The 24,364-nt window shown below is 39.8% G+C and overlaps 2 protein-coding genes across 2 annotated transcripts in view; one reads left to right on the top strand and one right to left on the bottom strand.

Moving 5' to 3' along the window:
• The window catches only part of LOC101859929 (ATP synthase subunit s, mitochondrial), a 19,801-nt gene extending 5,876 nt beyond the window's left edge, over positions 1–13,925 (top strand). Inside the window, exons 2-5 of the mRNA XM_005096652.3 lie at positions 3,667–3,815; positions 8,291–8,499; positions 10,062–10,224; positions 12,682–13,925. Coding sequence (XP_005096709.1) covers positions 3,667–3,815; positions 8,291–8,499; positions 10,062–10,224; positions 12,682–12,823 — 663 coding nt within the window. The 3' untranslated portion in view covers positions 12,824–13,925. The remainder of the gene's footprint in view (positions 1–3,666; positions 3,816–8,290; positions 8,500–10,061; positions 10,225–12,681) is intronic.
• A 4,259-nt stretch (positions 13,926–18,184) lies between these two features.
• Positions 18,185–24,364, bottom strand: part of LOC101860163 (son of sevenless homolog 1) — a 38,130-nt gene continuing 31,950 nt past the window's right edge. Inside the window, exon 24 of the mRNA XM_005096653.3 lies at positions 18,185–24,153. Within this exon, the coding sequence (XP_005096710.1) occupies positions 23,645–24,153 (509 nt within the window). The 3' untranslated portion in view covers positions 18,185–23,644. The remainder of the gene's footprint in view (positions 24,154–24,364) is intronic.

Below are 24,364 nucleotides of genomic sequence, written 5' to 3' on the forward strand. Positions count from 1 at the left end.
CACCTGTTACGCATGTCACCTGACCTGCCAGTCATGAGAGCCTACAACACCAAGCACTCAGGCTATAAAGGAAGAGGAAGGCCACGCAAAATGTGGATCGAGGGTGTCAAGGAAACCCTAAGAAAACATAACATCACAACTGAAAGAGCTGCGGAGCTGGCCTACCATAGAAAACTGCATCTCCCCTCGACGCTTAATGGCAACAGAGGGTGAAAAAGTAAAGTAAGTAAGACTAAAAAAAGAACGGACCTTGTAACTTGTCTGGTTATTTGGCTAGACGCGTTGTTCTGAAGTTGACAATGCTAGATATTTTTTTGGCAAGTATCATGAATGAGAAAAATCAATGAAACAGATAAAACAGCTCTGCAAAAACTGTGGAACTTTTGGAACATGAACGACATAACATTGATGGAGATGCTCAGAAAAAATGCTATCTGCACATTAAATAGAAAGCTTTAATTTTACAACTTATCCATCTGGCACACAATTCACTAAAAACTAACTCCTCCACATACTGTAACTTTATCAACTTTTTGTCTTTTCTTTTAATACAATCATGAATATTCGCATGTTTTCTCAAAAGTTTGCAAAATACCCTGTAGTCTCTCTATGAAAAAGTGCAAATCTATTTTAGTGCCAGAATACATCTGCAACTGTGCAATACGAAAAGTACCAGTTACACTTTAGAAATTCCTTACTTTTCTCAAAATGCTAGGTCAAGGTTTCGTAAGTTGACAGAATTATAACAGGGATGACTTTTCATAACTGGGTTTTCAGAATAATTTCTAGCTTTTCAGTGACACTGAATCAGGATTTGACTTTTACAGTTTTTATTTTTCATTTCTATGACCATAAAATAACTGACAACTTTCTGATCTCTTTTATTTCATAATTTTCGCGCATATTTCTGACACAAAAACTAAGAATGGATCTTGTGTTAGCTGTCATTGTTTTTATTCCAAACAGAAGTTTATTTCTACCTCTATATATTTACACTGTTTTATGTTTTAAAAAATGGCATACATATAAATATTTATTTTTCTTAGTTGTATGCTGGCTGCCACAGACACAGACTTGATTCATGAACAAAAGCAGAGAGTAGCTTTCTCTTGTTTAATGGTAAAACAAAAGGCAACGCTGAGTATTTTGTCAAAAAATACCGCTGTGCATATTTCTTCTCTTGATTTGTAACTTGACTATTACTACCTGCGCATATTTAAGATTTTTCATGTTAAAAGACATAATAGTATTCATAGTCAGTTTAACATCGATTTTGTAGAGACCTGTCGAGCCGTTTTAAAATATAATTTATTCTAAAGGATGTAACTTAAATAGGACATATTGGGGACTCGACAAACACTTGTGTAGAACAAAAACTAAGACACAGAAATTAACACAGAATAAATCTCAAGACAATGAGCTTTTAGTACATAATGGTTTGCTGTGTGGGATAGGAAAGAAGTTATATTGTTTCAAGTGTAGACAAAAATGCTAACTTCTTAACCGACACCGGGAAAATTGCTTCAGGGCTCGGGCGGGCTGCTGAGTTACACTAACTAAAAGTAACAAAATCGGATGAAAAGTGATCCCGTGACTGAAACATGCCAGAGTTAATATATATATATATATATATTCTCTTTTTCAGACAGCGTATGATTCCTATAGAACACCCCCCCCCCCCCCTTCCCCAAAGAAAAAAAAGACAAGACTTGGGGAAAAAAAAGAATATGTACTTTGTTCATGGATGTGTCTCAGCATTATGGCAGAGGTCAGCTGTGATCTTGCAGAGCTTCCCCTCCCCCTCTCCCACAAGAGAAATGCACTATGCACAGCACCCACTCAGCAGTTGCACTATGAAAATGTCCCTCTTTCCCATAGACAACTCTGTTGAGCTAGTGTTTTACCAATTTGCTTCCTTCGGGCCCATTCCACCTTTTCAGTATTCTCTTGGTGAAGATTTCAAGCAGCATGCATTTGGTTGCCACTGGTCTGGATATACATGAAATTTTCAGTTGAATTTATACACACACAGACTACACATACATGTGCGTGCACACACACAAAGAAAGAGAGAGAGAGAGAGAGAGAAAGAGATAGATACAAAACTCTCAAGTTGAAATACAGTCAAACTGCATTATTTATACCGCCCCCTTTATACCTGTAGCCCCGCTGACCGCCAGGTTTTGCCATGTATGAAAAGGAACACCTATATATAAGCGTAGTATTTGTGCCTTTACGCCGCCATCCACCAACTGTCTAATTTGTGCTATCCTTATTAAACTATTGTAAATTTGCCTCACTGTTCCGGAAAGGAACAGACCACCAGAGGTGCACACTACACACAGTGCGCAGGCACCCACTCGGTAGCTGATAATCTCTCTCCCCACACATGTCTCTGTGAGTTGGGTGTATTTCTAGCGTTTGTCACTGATTTGCTCCTGATTTGCACTGATTATGAAAATAGTATTCTATTTAGTTTTAAGCTTTGGTCAATATTTAAAAAGAAATGGAATTAATTTTTAAAGTTGCCTGGAGAACTTCAAATGAACTGTGCCACCTTAATCGGCTGGCAAAATATTTGGCGTGACAAAAAATATCAGTGCTGTTGACCAAAAGGCTGGTGGGCTCCTGCGAGGCCTTTAGATTGTGAGAACTCACTGAAAGTCTGTGTGAAAGATCTGAGGCAGCCTGAGGACTGATAAGTACCGAGGAAAAAACAACTGTACGTCTACAGGGTCCTTAACACATAGCCTAGCTTCTGATCTGGCATAAATTTTCAGTTTGAATTTATGTAAAATTCAAGTGGATCTGTTACTGTATGTGAATAGTTGTTAATTTTTTTTCCCCCTGCGCATGACAATTTGGAAAAAACAGATCTAGGTGAATCGAGACTGGCCACAGTTTTTTTATAGTCTGTACTAGTCCCTCTTTTCAAGATGACAATTGGTACTATCCTATTATACCGCCAGTCCTGCTATACTGCCAACTTCGTGTTTGTCCCAAGGTAGGGGGTATAACGGGTTTTGACTGTACATGTAATTAACCAACGAAGAAACACTTTTTAAACAGACCACACTGCAAAATAATTTCCCTTGACATCTGGCAGTCGCAGCTTTTTAACAGAGGTCAGCTTTAGAATCCAGTCGTACTACTTGCCAACTTCATGCTTGTCCCAAGGTTGGCGGTATAACGAGGACTCTCTCTATATGACTGACTATATAAGCCATTTCAATTAAATCAAAATAATGGGAAATTAACCAGAACTCCGTTGACTTCTGTTGTGTTGAGGAAACTTCTGTCTGATGACATTAGTACTCAATAATTCTGTGTTCTAAATATTTTTGTGTACTTATTTTATTGAGATAAATATGCTCCAGCTGTTTGTTTAACAATTGTTTCATTGATGGATGTAATGGTGACTGTCCAAGAAATGCAGTTTCAGACTGAATTAAACGTGGTTTTTGTTTCAGTTAGTTCAAGAATAGAACTCGAAGTTTGGTTTGGTCAAAAACAAAATGTGAGAGACGTGGGTAAATGATATGAAATTGAAAAGGACTCATTATATTTTCTTGGTATCTATTGTGAATAGGCCTATATGCCTAGACATGTATTTTAAATTATTTGGAATGCTTTATCTAACTTATCTTTTGCCTTCTCTGTGTTTAGAGATTGCCTGCAGGGATACAGGGATGTTCTTTGGCAGGCTCTGTAAATTCCCGAAGGTCTTCATGGAAGAGAGAAATTTTGCTTCAACAGTCTGTATTTGCCAACATTCCCAAGAGGACATTCTGGGGTCTGGATGTTGCTTTTAACAAGTGAGTAACTGCTCAGAAAGATTCTTAGAAAGATTTGTGATGATTTTTATGCACTTGATGCTTTTTTCATGATGTTAATCAACAATATTTTGAAAGAATATGCACTTTCCCAATAACAATTCAGGGCTTCAATTACTCAATTAGTTGCATTTTAATACGTAGTTATAGAAAAGTTGACCTTTTAATTTTGCTTTTTAAAGTGGGGGAGGTGCGTGACTGCACTTGCTCTTATCTTCAACTCTTTGTATAAGGTGCACCAGTTCAGCTGGTGGACAGCATCACATAAATCAAGGAAACTCAAGCAAATCTTTCTTATTTATAATCAAACTGTGTGCTTATTGCATGGAAAATTCATTTCTACCCAGTGTGATGTTTGTTTTTAGTAGATGTATGTTACACAGGAGCATTCGGAATAAATTTGTAATTATGTGTGTGTGTGTGTGACACGCAGTGGAATCAGGCGCTTGTCAATTTTTGGGCACAGTGGGTTATTGGTATCTTAAAGCTTGATCATTTGTCTTGCTTTCGACACCGGGAAAATTACATATCTGTATTCAATAGAGTTTGAGATATTTTGGATTGAAGGAAGTGGGGATGACCTGGTTTCTGAGGTAAAATAAGTGATGAAATGGCCGCTAAAGTTTGGTGATTTCCAAAGCTGGAGAGTCCATGAAAACAGTAAATTTACATACAGTAGTCTCTGTCAAAATGAACACCATACAAAAGCAAGCTCTGCCCAAACGCACGCTTTCGTCATATGACGGGATTTTTACTATATAATTTAGACATACAAATGCACGGTCACTTTCTCTAAACGCACGCTCTGATCCGCAAAACACACCGACTGGTAAAGCTGGACAAGGGGAAATTTTCACTGCAGCCTACACAGCTTGCATGGAAGACAAGCCTGGCAAACCGGATATTTGGTAGCTTGGTGAGACGGCCCCTCGCGCCGAACAAACAGAGTGATGGGCAGCTTTTTCACACCCAACTTTCCACAGAAACATAGGTCTAGGACTAGTCGGTGAAATGTTGGGGGGTTGGGCGACTGAAATGGGTTTTTTTTTATTGGTCACTGGAAATACATCTTTGAGAGAAGGTTTCTGACTGGTGTTTAGGTGACTGCATATAATGTTTAGCTAGACCTAGGCCTGTAATGCTCAACAAGCATGAATGCTATAAAACACTAGATAGGCCTCTATAGGATTAAAGATTAGTCAAGTAAGCCTTATCAGCTGCACTCGAAGAACTTATGATGTACAGTGGAAACCTGATATAACAGGGATGGTGGGACCAGATAAAAAGTCCTATTATAACAGATCCCTGTTAAATCAGAAATGCAAGGGAAGTAAGCATTTGTGGACTATTCCAGCTGTATTTATTTGTAGCCAGTTTCCCTTGCCAGAAGTACCCACGAACAGAGGTACATGACTCACTACGCGTGCGTGTAGCGAGACTTATATCACTGCGTTACCATCTCTCTCTCTCTCTTTCTCTTTCTCTCTCTCTCTCTCTCTCTCTCTCTCTCTCTCTCTCTCTCTCTCATGTTTTACACATTGTTAACGAGCCTTTGTCCCTGTTATAACTGATTGGGCTCCGATGAGGCACTGTTATTTTTGATAACTTTTAATAGAGACAAAGAGTAGGAAAAAAAGGGGATTTAAAAAATCCCTGTTATAACCAGATCCCTGTTATTACCGGGCCTGTTGTATGTAGTTTCCACTGTACTTGTTCAAGGAATCAGAAGAGAAAAGTTTCTCTGAATATAGAGATCTATAATTGTGATGTCGTCTATGAATTTACACTCTGGGCTGGGAAAGTCACGTGGCTGGACCGTCGTCTCTATGACTATAACCAACTGTTTCCTTTTAGGTTATCTTGTTCCTGACCTTTTATGGTGCATATTATTGCATTGAGTCTGTCTTTCTGCCCTAACCCGCCCATTCTCTCTCTCTCTTGCCCTTTTTAACTCCCAGTGCAGCACAGGCCATCAACAGTATTACTCCAGCGAAGCCTGTCCTGAGCATCCCTTTCTATCTGTTTCCATGATGTCCCCGCTTTTTCAATTTCCGCTTGTACCGCTCGCCTCCATGTCATCTTTGGTCTTCTCTTCTTAGGTTTGACTCACCCATTCATTGCTTCTGTATTCTTAATCGCAGTCGGAGAATGCTTCACAAAACAGTCACATGTCGTCACATTTTCGACGAGTGACCCCCACCTCCAAGGGAGGTCACTAGAATATCAAGGAATTGAGATGACTGCGTCCCATCCTCCCTTTGCACAAATTCATGTAAACGTACGTTCCGTATAAACACACACTAAGGAGCCCTCCCGAGCACCGTGCATTTAGGCAGAGACTACTGTATATAGTGCCTTGATCAATGTTTTTCAGTAAAATCCGCACAGGAATTTGTTTTTAAATGGACATAAAAGGTGTTTACCAATAAAAATGTCATTTTCTTCGATTTCATTATTTTGATGAGAGCCTGGTTTCACCATGGTGCCTCACATATATAATTTTGTTTTTTGTTTGTTTTTATGTTCTGTAATCTGTGCCTAAAATCCCACCGCTTATGATCCCGGTTTTCTTAAGATCCTGCTGGGTTTTTTTTAAACAGAAACTTTACTATGTAAAATCATGACAAGATATGAAACATGTCGATGCTTTTGGTTTTCCCCAAACATCGCACTGCATTTGAGCCCACTTCCAGAAGTTACATCACATGCTAGGTGGGTGAAGCCGGCAAGGCCACATCCGATTGCTTTTGGGTAAAATGGTCTTTTGTTTGCCGTGAGCCTGCCTTTCATTCTTTGAATTTTGGTGAAGTCACAACAAAATAAATAATAGATAGCATTTGTATAGCGCTAATCCCCGCTCAACTGCAAGCTCTATGCGATTCACAATCTATACTATTACCCCAGCAGACCTGAGAGCATTCTGAAACTAACTCAACTTCGTGGGAAGCATACAGTGTAAGCAGCCATTTGTAGGTGCTAAAACACTAACACACTGACAAGATCTTTTGCTGTCTATGACCGGGTACCCATTTCCACCTTGGTGAAGTGAGGAAAATTCGTGTAAAGTGCCTTTCCCAAGGACACAAGGTCGGGCCCGTGGCTGAAACCCCAGACCCGGCAGCTTCACGATTATGAGTCCGGTGGCCACCGAAGCCACAAAATGATGGGTTATAACATGAACTGAGAATTCTGTCCGAGATGGAAAGCTAAAAATTTTGGACAGGTTAAAGGGGAGGGGCAATAGGTAGACCTAGATCTTGATACTCCTGATTGGATAAGTGAAAATGGCATACGTCATCAAATTAAGAAGTAACCATTGTGATTGGTCATCAAAGTTAACCACTCTTTGCTCCCCGTAAGTAATGAGTGCGTTGGGTCATTTTAGAGTAAGGGGAGATAATTTTGTTGATTGTAGGCCTGACTATCAGTCTTGGTGGATTCTTTTCACTAATGATTCAGCAAAGATCTTGTTTACCTAATATCCCGCATTTTCCTTGCTCCCAAGCACTGGGATCTCAGGCAAAGACCACTGTATTTAATATATATATATATACAGTCAAACCTGTGTAAGACGGCCATCCATTGTCAATGAGAAAAGTGGCCGTCTTAGGCAGGACTGATCAAGATAAAGAAAACAAACCATTCCCATCTGAGGTCTCAATCGAAAGTAGCCGCATTGTTGTTGTCTTTGTTGGTGTTGTTGTTGTTGGTTTGTATTTCGTTTGTAATTTTTATTTTGTCGTTGATTTTGCACAAGGGTGACAATAAAACAAAATTTATCAGACGAGGAAGACTGAGTGCCATGTTAAAACAAAAACATGGGTCGCCACCACTCGGAGAACGAGCGACGATTCTGTCACAAGTTCATGTTGACGTTCTTTGTTACTTTGTTGCAGACTGGGTAAACAGTGACCACTCATCTCACTTACAATTTGTGTATGAGTTCTGGGCGGGGCTTATGGGTTATAAGGGATCACACACTTACCTCACCAGCAGCTGAAAATTGGTAGCTATTGGTCAACAGTGGGAGGGGCCTACGCAACATGATCAGTTGGAGGGACTTCCTAACAACAACAACAGGTGATTGAATTATGACGGCTCGCCCACAACGCCAGGGGCCAATGCACAATTTATGACAAAACGTAATGGAGTCTCTAAGGTGACCGTCTAAGACAGGTATTATTGCTTAATATGATAGGGGTTGTGTATTAAATTATGGTGGCCGCGGCCGCAGTGGACCGGTGCCCGTTTTACAGTTAAATTATATAGAAAAAACGCAAGGGGGGAAATGGAAAGTGGCCGTTTGTACAGGTGGCCGTATTATAGAGGTGCCGTCAGGGCAGGTTCGACTGTATATATATATTTTATATATATATATATATATATATATATATATATATATCATAATATTATGTGTATTTTTGTTCACTGAAGAACTGAAATCTGAAATGTTCCAGAGTGGATGAAGAACGTGTCCGTTTGGCTGGACCTGATCGTGCTTGTGCTGAGTGGGTCCTCCGGAACGGAGGGACTATAAAGTGGACAACATCGACTAAGTATTTGAAGAACTACAATCTGCTCCCAAGCATTGATTTCGAAAGCTACAAGATTGAAGAAATTGACTTGACAGCCACAAATGTCATTGGTCTTGGCTTTGAACATTTAAGTAAGTGGGTTTTTTTCGTGTGTTTCTTTTTAGGTGGTAAAAGTTACAGATAAACAAGTGGAAAATAATGGTGAGTCTAAAGAGCTGCAAAACTGGAAAATGAAAACAAATATCCACTGATTGCAAAAGTCTTTACACAACTGAGTGTTATGAACTTTTAGATTTGTATCATGTTGCCATTGAGATGCTGAGAATTAGCTGAAAATAATCAATATATATATATATAATTGTCGGGGCTCTGTTAGGACCATGTTAACTCATATTTTAAAATTTTACAGGAGAGACATAAAACTGTCTCTCATTGTTAATGTTAATACATTATCAATCAAATTTTGTCAATATATTGTGATTGGCCCTTGACAAAATACTGCAGTGAAATATGTGTTTTATAGCTTAGGGCAGTATTATGCAATCTGAGTTAGCACAAAACATCTTTTGTTTAGTGAGGTTCTCCATCTCAAGTGCTGCTCGGTTAAACCTCGCTAACGTGTTATTGAGGTTAGAACTGAGCACATGTGGCTTTATTTTGCCCTGGGCTAACCTCGCTGTTTTTGGTTTGTCTCTAAATACACGTTTAAAAGTGGGTGGTTGGTGGGTGCTCTGGTGTGGTTTGCTCCTTCTTTCCTATAAAAAAATCTGTCGTCTTTATCTCCCCTCCTTTTTTGCGTTTGTTACTCTCTTGTAACACCTCTAATCTCCGTCAGTTATATGATCGTATTGTGTCGCAAGTGTCGTAAAACTGACTAAAACTTAAAAAATACGTGTCATGTTTATCATGCTCTGGGTAATTCCTGTATGTTCCAATGGCCAGCTATTGAGCTATTATACATTTTGCGTGGGTTACAATTTCTTTGTCCCTAAACACATCAACTGAAATTGATAAAGAAAGTGACCCCTTGGAGAAAGAATAAGAGGTTCACTGATCCGCTGCACTTAACCGGTGCTCTGATGTAACCTTGCTATATAGCGTTAGCGTGGTTCAGCAGATCACTTATCGCCTTGTGCTGGGTAGGGAAGTTCACGCAAAACTTGAAGTGCATTTTCTAGCAATTGTAGTATAATTTATGAATCTGAATTTAATATTTATAATAGTAATAAAAGATTGCATAATCACTGAAAAGTAATAATTTGTTCACACAGAAGACACTTTGTGTATCAAGGTATCCAGAATCTTTTGGTACAATAAAACAATTATCGCCAAAATTCGAGTTAGCGAGGTTCCATCAGAGCACCGACATTAATATTGATGTTGAATTTTTTTTGTATTTCATAGGCATCTTTTTATGAACAGAAATAATTTGTTAAAAAATGTGAACAGAAAAATTATTGTGAGGCTGATGGTGATTTCATTGTTTTTTAAAAGATTTTTGTTGTTGTTGAGAAAATCGTGTTTTTTTGCACTTATTAGGTAACATAATTTTGAAAGCACTGGAAAATATTGTTTTCACAGAATAGATATCTTTTCTTTTAGCCAAGGTTTGCTAAATAAAGGTCTGCGTATTTTTGCTTTTGCATTAAAAGTTTATAACAAGAAGTATGCTTGTTTCAAATTTTAATTCCAGAGGATCTTCAGCATGTGAGAACAATAAAGCTTCATGGATGCCGCACCATTCAAGATGATGCTCTTGGTCACTTGCATTTTGTGAAGGACTCTCTGGAATCGCTTGACATCAGCCGGTGCCCGATGATCACACAAAAAGGTCTTGCACAGCTCCAGGAGCTCAAGTGAGTTTGTGAGACTGAATGTTTTTTGTTCCCGAAGCACTGAGTTTTGAGATTCCCTTTATATGAACAAGGCAGACTACGTTTTGTGATAAGGGAGAAAAATCACTTCTTGCACTGAAAGAGAAAGGAACTCTTTTGTGATGAAATATTCCCCTATGAAATAAAAAGACCTACATTATATCCTTTTCTGGATAATGCTACTGCCATGTTTTTTCTCTGAGATGTCAATGCTACATGTAGTTGGCTTATTTGGACTAAAAATGGAAATGCTTATTTTGGGTATAGCTAAATAAGATCACCCATTCTGAAAAGACCTCACACCATCTTCAAATCACTTTTTTTGTGGTTTTCTCTATAGTTTTCTTAACTTCAGCTGGCAATGCCAAATTTACCAATTTCACAAGAGCAAAAGAAAGAAAAAAACTTCCTTGAACCGATTCCATTACTCCTTCGTTGGCTTTTCTGAGAAAGCTGCACTTCAGAACAGGTCATTTGTCAGGGACCCATGTTGCTGCTTGTTCATAGTTTGAGAACTGCTCTCTGCTTCAAACATGAAGACACTGAGATAAAAGCTCAACTCTTTGGTCCTGTTTCTTACCGCAGATTTCACCAAGCACAAACTCTAATTTGATTCACTTGTTTGAGACCGGACCCCTTTAACAATCCCTGAGCACTGGCATTTTTGGTGTACAGATGAACCTGCTGTAACAACCATCGGTCAAAAAACAAACAAACTTGCCCTTCTTATTTCCATCCTTACTTTAAAAAAAAAAGTATTATAGTGACACTGCCCAAGATGTCCTCTTGTCTAAGACAATCCTTGTTGGGCTCTTGTGGCCTAGAGGTCAAGGTGTTCGCCTCTCATTCAAACGTCCTGGGTTCGAATCCGGGTAGCGACGGAAACATTTTCTTATCTAAAATTGTCTCCTTTCACCTCCTTTCCTGCTCTTTAGCAATGTTCCATCGTCTGCTTTGGTCTCCACTTTCTGCCCCCACCCCTTCACCTCTTTTGCCCCCTCCTCTGGGCTCCTGACCCTTTCTGCAGCCTTCCTACTGCTACTCCTTGGCTCTTTCTTACTGCTGTCTTTCAGCGATACCCCTGATCTTCCTGTAGGCAAGATCTACACCTAGCCTTCTCAGACAAGGGCAAAGAGTTTCGCACGTTAAAGATCTCTTGGTGGTCTGAAATTGATAAGAGTAGGCTTCGACCGCCAGCCGGGCAAAATTCAAAATTTCCTGCCAACTGAAAATGTTTAATGTGTCCCGAGCGCTCATATGACCTTATGCAGTTGCGAGTGCCGTAAATGCGAGTGCCGTAAAACCCCCCCCCCCCCCCCCATTTAAAAAATAAAAAAACAAGACAATCCTTTTCTCCTGGACATTGAGGGGGGTTGGGGGGGGGGGGGGAGAGGCTGGCTTCGACAATTTTAACCGTTTAAAAAAAACCCAACTGACTTTACTAATTTATGGATCTTAATGAAATTTGCACATATTAGTTTTTTAAAACAAATGTCCTACCATTGCCTTTAGTTTCAATTTTCAAAAAATACGTTTTCTGAAAAAGTGGTCTTAAGAATTCCTTGAAAAAATGCAAATTGGTCATTTTTCTCATTCTCTACTGTTCTCTGTGTGAGAAAAAACACATACCATACAAGGGTGGATAAAAAATGAATGGGAGTTGCCATCCAGCAGCTTAGATATTAATTTAAGTCAAAAAAGCAATACACATAATTGATCTGCGGCATGTCTTCTTTTGAACCAACCATGTAATGTCACTTATGATGTCGTGTCACATAAAAAAGATAATTTGTGATTTTTTAAAGGGAAACAGGATGGAGTTCACAAAAGAAAATGTATGTGTCACCATGCGGTGGAATCAGGCTCTCGTCAATTTTTGGGCGTGTATAGTTATTGGTATCATATTAAAGCTTGCTCATGTATTTTGCTTTTGATGAAAGATGAATATCCATTTATCTTGAATACAAGTTGAGATATTTTGGATTGAAGGAGGTGGGGGTCACCTGTTTTCACTTCAGAGGTAAAATAAGAGAGAAAATGGCCGCCAAAGTTTGGTGACTTTCAAAGCTTGAGAGTCCTTGAAAACTGTAAATTTACATTGTTTGTTCCTTTAATCAACGTTTTTCAGTAAAAGCCACACAGCAAATTGTTTTTAAATAGACATAAAAAGTGTTGAGTCAAAATTTCAAAATTCGACAAAAATTGCCAGATGGGAAGAAAAATGCCGTTTTCTTCGATTTCATTATTTTGATGAGCACCTGACGAGCTGCCTCACATATGTTTTTACATCTACGAGTACATCTCATGCGCTGTAAACTGATGCTCGAAAATTGACAGAGCATTTGTAGAGAATCTGCTTGTTCATATAACACTGTTTATCATCATAACGGCTGAGTCACGTAAAGTTTCTCATTTTTTGGTTTTCTTTTGTTTTCACAGGAAGCTTAAACAAGTGATCATCTACGACTTGATTGAGATCAAAGACTTAAAGTCTGTTGTATCTCATTTGCAACAAGCCATGCCCTGGTGTTCTTTTGACACGAGTGATCCGCAGCAGGACCAGGATCAACCTGATGGCTGATACTGACACAGAAGACATGTGCACACGCAATCTGATTTTGTTGGATGGTTTCTTTATGCTGGTTGACGCAGCTGTCGGAACCAGTGGGTGCTTTAATGTGGAAAACATTTAAGCAGTGTTATTAATCATTATACTAAACCTTACAACTGTTATGAATCGTCTGCAGCTTCAGACACCCTATAGAATAATTCACCAACACTGGAGGAGCAAAGTGCAATGTACATTTTGGGTGCCTTAATGTTGCACGGGCTGCTCACTGTAATTTCTTTTAAAAAGTATTATGGTATGTCAGCTGAAATGACCCGCATCATGTGCGTTGTGTTGAATATTAGATGTGTGACCTTGAGAGCTGGCATAACTGTTGTCCCCAGGTGTCGGTCAATATGCAAGAAGCACCTTGATATGAAAGGCTTACTCTCTGTGTTTTCTGCCCTTCTCGTGTGTGTGTGTGTTTTTCTAATAAACAATAAAGTCTCAAATTAAAATTTTGTCCTTGAGATTCAGAAAAAAATCACGTTTTAGTTTGAACATGGGCAATTTTATTATGTTGCTTACTGATATAAATTGATCAGCACTCGTATAGACAGGGAAAGAAAGTCCTTTTTTAAAAATGAAGCTACTAGTCAGAAGAGCATGAATCAGTTTCCTATTCTCGCCCACTCCCTATCTCTTTTGGAAGATAGTAGAAATTTGTGAATTGATGGAAAGCCAGTGTTCTTCAAGTAGGAACCCTTTTCACTTTCAGAGAAATGTTTGTCTTGAATATTTGTATCTATTCAATCCTGTGGTGGGGGGAGGGGGTGCCCTTGGATCTCGTTCTTTAGTTGATTCTTTTCTGATTTAAGTTTACTTTACTGAAACACTTTTGGCTTTCGGGGAGATTTGCACTTTTCTTGCGGAAAGTGTGATTTGAGACTTGCAAATCAGCATGCTGTGATATGTTTATTGTTCACACATTTTGGTTTTTTTTTTTTTTTGCATTTGCATGTATTAAAAAAATTAATTAGATTGTTTCAGAACTTTACCTGATGTAGCAAAATTGTGCAGATTCTGAAACTGAATGTGTTGGAAATTGAATAAATAATATAGTAACAAAGTTCAATATTATTGTGAGGCTTATCTTTTATGTGTACAAATCGGGGTATTGTGATTCTGAAACCCTTTTATTTCAGTTGCCATGCTTTTTCAAGTGACCATCATAAGATGCTTTTTCCTGAAACAAAGCTTGCGGTTATAGCAAATGAAATAACATAAATTGTAAGACACTGAACACCTACAAGACTGGCCTGACACTTGACTTTCAGGATCTGAGCTGCCGTTCGCTTTCTGACTATGTGAGATATTAGTTACTATGCCTCTAGTGGAGTTATAGATATAATGAAATTTCACCATTCTGTTAACATTTTATTTTTCATCACTTTCTACTTGATCTGAAGACTTCTGATCGAAATAGTCAAGGTCATTGTCCGATTCAAAACTGTCTGTGTCCATACAAATTTCACTGAGCACCTCAGGTTTAGTGAAATACTCATTTTATTGATTTTCACATTAAAATGACAGAAACTGGAAGCAAAATATCAAAATGAAACTGATTGATAGTTTAATGAAAACATAAATACAGGGTCCTCACCAAATCCTGGAAATTTTTTTTCAAGACCCCCAAATTTTTTTCAAGACTCCAATACGAGGGAAAAATCAGGCCGCTGCGCGTCAAGAATGATCCCCAAAAAAGCCAATCTATCAATGATAAAAAGTCAAAATGTCTATAAATGAATGCAAATGTACATTTTGTAGTATAGTCTTTAAACAATAGATGACTATAATACTGGGTGACTGCCAACCCGCTTCTCAATTTTCCAAGGGAGGGGCCTCATCCATTTTCCAGGAACACGTTACATAACAATGAAAGCAATGAAAGCGTGTGCTCCATTTATCTTATATAATACAGGTCATGTATACGTTTGTGAATACACACACACACACACACATGTAGGTACATTATATCCAGTCTACAACATGTCAGTGTGGCACTGGGATCTTGAGAGACTTCGCTATTTCAGTCTGTTCTTACTTATTTATATTTTCCCCTCATCATATTAGCCAACATAACAAACTATTACTATAGGCCCTATATAAAAAATGAATCCTGTTTTGAACCTGAGAAAAGACCTAGAACTAGAATATCGACTGTCAGTAACCAGTCTGGGTGTCGTGATTCATATAATAAACGTGAAAACGAAAACCATTGCTGCAACTTAAAGAAGAGTAATATTAGTGTAATAACTAGAATGGCTCAAGTACACCTATTCAGTGTGAGAGGTGTAAGAACTGGGGGGGGGGGGGGGGGGGGGATGCAGTGACACTGGAAATCTGCCAATCTGGAACAGAAAGCTAAAATACAGATATAACTTACAATCACCCCATCCAATGAAACGCAAACACTTTAGTTCAATAACAAGGAATGACGGATCCCGATTCCACACAAGGCCTGCACCAACGCGCGCTATGCAGAGAGCTCTAAAGTAGTTATCAAAATGCTAAAAAATGTGCTTCCAAGTTCAGTTTTTGTCGTCTAGCGTTGCCTTCAGCCCCCCCACCACAATCCCCTTCCACGAGTGTAAAAAGGAGTCCTACATTCACAGCGCTCAGACCGCCGGTACTCACAGGTTCATTGACCGGTCACGAGGGCGTACCTGTCAAGACGCTTGTATAAGTTCTTTTTCTTTCTTTTTTCCACAAGCGACAGCAGAGGGCAATTTTTAATATATTGATTTATTTTCAAGGCGACACAGCGTTCATAATGCATAACCTGCATGTTACAAATGTTGCGTTATCTATCAGACTATTATCGGAAAATTTCTGGGCGGTAACGAAAGCGAAAATAGATCTTGATTCTTCCCGATCGAGCCTTGATGTCACACATACACTTCCGCCACAGCAGTTCAATTACGTTTCCTCTTCAGGATTCATCAACCATACTGTGGAGATAGCTACACATTACACAGGCCTTATCCTTTCCCTACTTACCGACCCATCTCGAAACTCCCGACTTTTTCCCGATTTCCCGACCTGGTGGGGACCCTGTAAATATGTAAAGGAAAACATCGACAGGCTTTTGTGTAGATCTAGGTCATTTCGCTTGAGAGTATACTCATCCGCGGTCCTGGGGAAGCAGTCAGGCTTCGCGAGTACTCTCGTTCGCAGTACCATAGGTGTTGGAAGAAAAAAAAATCCTCAGATACATCTGTGAGCACATTCTGCTGGTGCGGTTCTCCTATGGGTCTTGACACAGTGGAATCAGGCGCTCGTCAGTTTTTGGGCATATGGAGTTATTAGTGTCATCTCAAAACGTGTTCATTTGTCTTGCTTTTGGCAAAAAAGTATCCATTTAAGTAAAGATACAGTCGAACCTGCCTTATTGGAAACCTGTGTAAGACGGAAACCTGTCTTAATGGAATCTCCCTGCTCCCCCCTTGATATATTCCTCTTTAATTCTAATTATCTGTATAAAACAGAAACCTGTCCAACACGAAAATGCAAAGAAAAATCCGCTCCATTCCTTGGGTTTCACCTGTCTGAGACGGAAAATGCTTTGCCTGCTCAGTCCTGATTAGAAACAAAACTCGCAAGTTTGGCTCCGCTGGCTCTAAACTTAACGCCATGCCGCCGGGCGAAGAAGGGGAGTAGGGGTGCAGTTTTGGGGTAGATCAAGGACATTACTGTATAACCTTCTTGGGGTATATGTTACCCCATCTATGTGAGCCCTGAGCGATGCAGATGGTCAGAGTGGTGTTAGTGGGAAATCTTACGAGTGCCAGTGAAAGTGCTCGAGTAGCAAGGAGCCATCACGGAAACTTTCCTGGGTAGCCAGGAGCCTGTGGTGTGAAATTAGTTTGACCGATGCCAACCGTCCTGATAGTACGGCCAGCTGAGAAAAGAGTTCCTTGAATCATTACATGGCAGTGAGGGGTGGCATTGGTTAACTGTGCTCGTTACACCGATGGGTGGGGCTAAGGGTGGAAGCAAAGATGTTCAAACGTTTCTGTTTTTAAAAGGTCAGACAGTGGTCCTATGAAATGCAAGCACTGGTGGTAATTGGATAAGTAGGACTGACGCATGGAGAGGATGGCAGTTGAGACGTGTGAAGTTTTGACCACTGCTTGCTGACTGGACAAACGATCCTTGATGTCTCATTGGCTGGGCCTTTGAAACCTCACTCCATCTCCCCCTAAATCTCCAAAGACGGAAAATGACTAAGACGGAATTTTTTTCTGTCTCTCTTGCGATTCCATCTTACACAGGTTCGACTGTATTTGCAGTACAAGGAGGTGGGGGTCGCCTGGTGCCAGGGGTAAAATTAGAAAATGACCGCCAAAGTTTGGTGACTCCAAAAGCTTGAGTGTCCTCTGAAACCGCAAATTATGTTTTTTTGTGCCTTTGGTTAATATTTTTCAGTACAGTCCACACAGAAATGTGTTCTCATGTGGACACCAAAAGTATTGAACCTAAAAAAAGAAATGACAAAATATTTGCCGAAAGGCCCCCAAAAATGCCTGTCTCCTTGATTACTTTATTTATACGAGCGCCTGCCTCGAATTATGTGTTATGCCCTGAGAAAATCAGGCGGCAGATACATTTCCTTGACCTGAGGTGCAGTCTATAAACCTGGTCATTCAGACACTGGCTCTGGTCATGTGACAACTCTTCGATTAGTTAATTAAAAAGGTGTGAACACCAGCTGGAAGTGCAACTGCTCCTAAGGTGAAATATCCAGCATGAATTATTGAACACATATCCTCAGACTCAGATAAACTGGATTATCATTTACTCGGGTATATTGTGTCCTTTCCTTCTTGTCTTCCTCCTCTTTAGCAATAGGCCTTGTAAAAATTTTTTTTTAAAAATCAAATTGTCAGTGTTTTTCGTCCCCATCATCCCAATGTAGATCATCGAGGAGGCGGGGTTTGACTCTGCCTGTGAAGGCCAACCTTGGCAGAAAGTCTAAGAAAGGGATCCCATCCCAGCAGAAAGATTGCGAAGCACCTAACTTCTACACCACAGATGCCAGTACTAGACCTCTGGATCAAATTCCTCTTCGTAATCATCCAATAGATCTGTTTGGGCACTTCCTATGACTTCTCAGTTCTGACACTGTGTTACTGTTACTGAGTGGCCAGAAAAGAAAGAACTTGCCACACAAGCTCCACCCAATTCATTTTATGGCTCACTCTTGCAATTGGACAAAATTCTTGTAAATTTTTCTAAACAGTAAAGGAACATCCTGGACTTGCTTTGACACTGAAGCTATCACATAAATATAAGAGACATTGATTTTTAAAAATCAAGCAAAACAAACACACATTGCAACATTTCTTCACTAACTGTATTTGGGGAAATGTTTAAAAAAAAATAAAACAAAACAAAACAAGTTCTAACACATACATGATCTTCAAAGGACAAAAATCATGAGGACATGACATGATATAATGAGAACCAAGGAAACAATTCAAAAGGACAATGAAATTAATGTGAGGCCCATTCATAAACAGTATTTCATATCAGTCTTGACGATACCTCTGCCAGGAATTTTCGGGGAAATCTGTCGCTGCCACTGAAATTACTGAAAAGAAGACTGGTTCAATTTATTCCTCTGCTCGTCTCTGACAACAGGGAACAAGTACAGATAAAACAAAATCAGCTTAAAAAGGTATGACCCAAGGAGTTGATAGAAAAGAGTACTTTATAAAAATATGAGACGAGATGTTGTAGCCCAGAAATAGAGCAAAAGCTTAAAGAAAGTTTGTTCTCAACAACCTCCCAATCCCTTTTGAAATCTAAATTAGCAACTGTTGCATGTTCAAAAGTCTCACAAAGCCAAAGTCACAGTAAATGTATTATAAGCGATCTGGAACCCTAGAAAAAATTATTTTTAAATTACAGAAATCTCAGCGGAGAATAAATTGCATGTTTCTTACAAAAGTACACTAGACTCCACATTGTTAGATATTTTAGGTCGCGAGGCAAAAAAAGCAAGTCTATTTTATGAAAAATGTTGGTTTCAGTTTGCCATAGCTCAATATCCATTGCCGTCCACGAAAGGAAAAAATAACTTTTGTTATTTTAATTACGGCATAAAACAGACCTAGCACAAAGCAGAAAACGGTGCTTAAAATTCTGGAATTTTTGTAACTCTTTACTTGACATAAAGACGATGATGCAGCTCTAAGCTTTCCAGACTTCACTCACCTTTAAGATTGCTCAATTATTATCTAGTGTCACTGCTCGCTGCAGAGATCGACAAATCTCAATTGCAAGTTTCTTACAGTACAGTCTTAATAATGGACAGAACTATTTTTATGTTCTATGATCTGTAGCTCACTATGAAAAGATGACAGGAACCCCAAGCCCTCCCTCTGTCCCCAAAAATGATTTAGATCTGGAAATCAAAAGAATAGGTTGACTCCAAATCTTTCAATTTTTCATTCCCTAATAAACAAAGGATACACACATTTGTTCCCCCTTTCACTTTTATTGTCAAGTCCAAAATCATGTCCGAAAGAATAATATTATCACAAATAATACTCTTGAAGACAGAGTCGTGGGAGCCAGCAGCATCAGAACTCATTTTATAAAACCTTATAAAAACAACTTTCTGATCTTGGAAATAAAAAGCGTGAGGCTGTGAGTAAGAAAACACACAATTGAGAGAACTGAAGCAAAACACAAGAGAAAAATGTTCATGTGGGAGGGTGAAGGAACTGGGGACTGCAAAGACTGCATAATCTGGCAGGGAGGAGGGGGGACGGGAGCAGCATTCTCCATACTACTTAGGTGTAATACTTTTGGCATTGCTGAAAATTCTGAGGGGGAGGGGGGGTGTCTTGGGATGCATGGATTAAGACAGATGGGAATGGTTCCATGACAGTTCCATATGTGTGCAGTCCAACATAGCATGAACAAACTTTGTGAGGAATACAGAGATGAAATGCAAACACTGTGTATTAATATGTGTATGTCTGTGATTGTGCAGGGATGTCGATGTTCATCCTAAGTACTGAGGAGAGTTGACAGTGTGAGCGCTCAGGGCCGAGGCAATCATTCAGTATTGCACGTGGAAATGAGCACTGTATCAGGCCACACCATGGGCAACTATCAAGCAACACAAAAAAAACATCAAGTTCTAAAGTGGCCAATCTGGCTACAGACTGCTTCCCATGGCAAAACATTCCAAAGAACGAAAGTGGTTGTTATCAGTTATCGACAAATGGATAAGAAGAAGAAAAAAACAACAACCCAAAATCAACAAATATGTAACTGAGCTTTTTTTCCATTATATCTATTGCTGCTTAACTTACAGAACCATGAAAAAAAAGTTCTCCTGCTGGAACACTTGAAGATAAAGAAAGGTAGGCTGAAATTGAATAAAACGTGTATATTTTTCATACTCACTGAAAAATTACTATAAAACGCTTTTAAAAAGTGTATAGCCGAAGAACTTTGTAATCAACAACATTTTATCCCCACTTCACCCATCCCATCCTCACGACTCTTTACAACTAAAAAAACAACTAATAATAGTATTAACTGCCCAACTTTCGGTTGCTTTGAAACTTAATGACTAGGTTAACATGCCTATACCGGTACTTTTAACTTGCCACAATGCATGAACAAACATGTCAACAACTTTTAATAATCTCAAGTTCCAAGGACTATGAAGTCTGCAGCTAATGTGAGAGGGTTTTTGGGGGGCATGTTCAAAACATGAAACGTTTTTGATTCATTGCTTGAATTACCCAAAGTTCCAACTTAAATCATCACCACCTTCATACATGAACACACTTTACAAAAATGTACACTAATAACAAATACAGAAAAAAAGCATGAATTTATCGAATTCAGCTAGCATCATCATATTGCCAGTCTCTGAAGCCCTTGGGCATTAACAAACTTTCTTTATCACACAGGCTCTATACAGCACAACAAAAAAACTGCAACATAGACAGGACTGGGCAGTCTATGAAAGCATGGAAGACACTGACAATTATTATTATTAGTTTCCCCTCAAAATTCAATGAATGATCAATCATCTTTGTTGAAAGTTTATGGCAAAATTCATTATACACGCATTGTAAACAGTGACAGAGGGCAACAAGGTTCTATCTAGCTGAGGCAGGCCTGCCTTGATATGATGATGTGTGCACAGGGTAGATGAGCACAGCCAGCCATCCACCATACGGTTATCATAAATAGGTCAACCACGACCAGGTATGGTACACTGGGACAACCGCCAACCACTGGACATTGCACAAGTTAACAAAGGTCAGAAAGAAAAGAAAAAAAAAATGGTACAACTGAAGACTAAAGACTTTTTTTCTGCCCTGATCAAGATGGAAAGAGTAGATGGATGGGATAAGGAATAGGGGGGGGGGGGTGTGTGTGTGTATGTGTGCATGTATGTATGTGTGTGCATGTGTGTGTACATGTGGTGTACATGTGTGTGCGTGAAGGGGAGGTAGGAAAGGGGCCAGGAAGTAAAGGCGAGACAGACAAGTGAAAGCACCCATATTTATAAGGAAAAGAAAAAGGTATCCTTTTTAAATGCAAGACACACTACTTACCAGCAGTCAAGATCTGAGTGTAAAACAACTAGGACTTGAGAGTAAAACAATTATAAAAGTAAAGGGTATGATTAGTATGAAGAAAAACAATCCTAGTCAATATTAAAACTTCTAATCAATTAGACATCTGGCTGTCTGATGAAGGATAGAAAGAGATTTGCCAGAAGGTAATTAATAACACTTAAAAAAAATTCCTTATCACATTTTCAAGATGCGAAAGGAAGATGGTGTTCACAGAACCCTTAAAAACAAAGTCACCTAAAACAAATGATACGATTCTAAAAATGGAAATGTTTAGCCATCACAATTTTTCATCTGTAAGAAAGAATATATATTGAGAAACTAAAGAGTATTATAGATGTTCTCTTACATATGAATTTTGAATTCTATATGATGCCAGAATATTCCTACCACCTACCGCATTGCACCTTGCGGCACGAAATACTGAAGAAGTAAACAGTGTCAAAGATTTTGCGCAATCTTTTGAAAATAAACATATTGTCTAAATTAAATCATAAAGATATTAGCTATTTGCAGGAAAAAAAATACTCCTGTTCAAAGATGTCACAGAAAGTTGGGAAAAAAACATTACTCATCATTTTAAAAAAATGAGATGTAATATTATATGAATGATGAATTCATTAGGATTAAGAGAAGGAAACTACAACAGAAAGGGCAGTGTTTGCAATCTCCTATTTGTAACTTTCAAAAAGAAAAGGTATGATCAGATCAAATATATTGACACAATAGATTCTTTCAGAGGAAAAAAAAATTAAGTGTCATTTATGGAAATTAAAAAATCCCAGAAAAATAAAGCATTGACAACAGGTCAATGGATTGAAAAACAAAAACAAAAGTAGGCTTGTTCACACGCGGAGCCGTATCTCAGTACCAGTTGCTCTGTACCTTTTCAGTCCAATTACACTCCACACTTTTAGCTCAAAAACAACCTGTCAATTCTTTGCCATATCGACAGACCGAAGGGCTAGAACCCAAATGGCCGCTGGATCGGAAAAGTAAAGTAAAGTAAAGTAAAGCTCAAAAACAAACGCTCACATCCATGCAAACATGCACACCTCAAGTATGAATCCCTACACACATACACACACTTTTGACCGAATTCACTCTCCAAAACAGGAAATTTTTCATCCATATTCACTTTCTTGAACAAGGCCTGCCTTTTACGTAAATATTGGCCATAGACGAGGTTCAAGCCATCATACATTAAAAGTTTCAGTGTATATTTATAACAAATTTAAGCACATCCAATACATGAAAAAATCACCTCCTGTGCAGACACCAACAGCACTATGTAAATTACAGGGAAAAACAACGATGGACTGACTCCAGACGAAAGAGCTGCAACGTGTTTCTCTCACCACAGCGCAGCAACCCTTTAGTCTCTGGCGGATAAGCAAAGACGGATGAAGCAGGTGACTCAGCCCTCAGGCAGCCCCCGCTCAATGCAATGTAATCAAGACACTAAGCACTTCAAAATAATATCAGCCTCAGCTGCATGACAAGCCTTTGGCTGTTGACAACAATATAAAAAAAACAAGGCTCAGTCCGCACACTGTAGCATGACTTTTTTTTTTTTACATATTGAAGGACATGTGTTCAGCCTGGCGTGTTTTCCAGAAAGAACAAAAGTATGAAGTATTGCCTCGTCTCACCTGGCACAAATGAGCTCAGATATGCAGCCAATAGGTGAAGTCATCCATGAAATACAAACCGGGGCCACATACCGTTAACGTATTATTTCTGCCAGAACAGTGGACAATCACTCACTGACGCCAGTGTTGTCACAGTAGCACTGGCGCCACAGTAGCCGCTACCTCCACGAGTCTGACCTTTGGTCCAATGCTCTGTAGTGACAAAGTACAGTGAATGGCATATGTCTGCTTAATATGACAGGTTACCACGTTAACACAGAAATGAGGTGGTTGAGAAACAGCTAATTGTGCAGATGTGAGTGAACTTGAGATGCCGGTACAACACAAGCATTGGACGTCTGTTGCCAGGAGGAGCACTGGGAGTGGGAAAATGAAGCAGCCATCCTTTCCAAGCTCCGAATTTCTAAAGGGGAAGAAGCCACAGGCAGGATATCCCAGTCACAGGGCCAGGAGCATGGGAACGGGAGGGGAGAAGGGGGGAGAGACCCTTGGGTAAATGGCTTAGTCTTTGGGGAGAATGAAGCCTGAGGTTAGCTGTCCCGTGGCGGAGGTGGCCGATTGGCGAAGTGTAGGTACGCCAGGTACGTGCGAGGTGGCAACTCTGGCCTCTCCCCTGGGTCCTCACTCAAACTGCTAGCGCTGGAGTTGTTACTGGTGGCAGCGGATAGGTCCATGGAGCCCAGGGGGAAGCTACGCTCAGAGCTGTGGCGCTCTAGGCTTTGGCGTGGCAGTGTGTTGAACCCCGAGACGGCCGGAGAGTTGCGGGGGTGAGACACGCTCTGGGAGCGTGCCAGGGCCGTAGCGCCCAGTGATGCTAGAGAATTGTGAAATGGCATGGAGTCTCGCCGTGGGGGCACAGGTGGGGGTCTGTCACTGTCTGGCCTAGGGGGTGGGGCTGGCGGTGGCTCTGGCATGGCGCTTGAACTTCCCCTGTGCCGTGGTGGGAGAGGGGGCGGGCCCATCTCTGCCGGCTCCTCCGGAGTACTAGACAGGGGCGGGAAATGCATGACACTGGACTGGCTGGGGCTAGAGCTGGGCTCTGAGGGGACGAGAGAACAACAGCAATCTTAACACACACGAATGTGAATGATTAAGCCACAACCATACACGCACTTCAGACAGTCAGCAACAGAAAATTGCACTCTGAAGATAGAGAAAAAAGTTAATTGACAGTCCACATTTTTGGGGTTTCATTATAAAGAGATATGAGCTATAAGTAGCCTATATATGCAAACGGCTTTCATCGTTTG

The sequence above is a fragment of the Aplysia californica genome, unplaced genomic scaffold (assembly GCF_000002075.1).
Source record: "Aplysia californica isolate F4 #8 unplaced genomic scaffold, AplCal3.0 scaffold00134, whole genome shotgun sequence".
NCBI lineage: Eukaryota > Metazoa > Mollusca > Gastropoda > Aplysiida > Aplysiidae > Aplysia > Aplysia californica.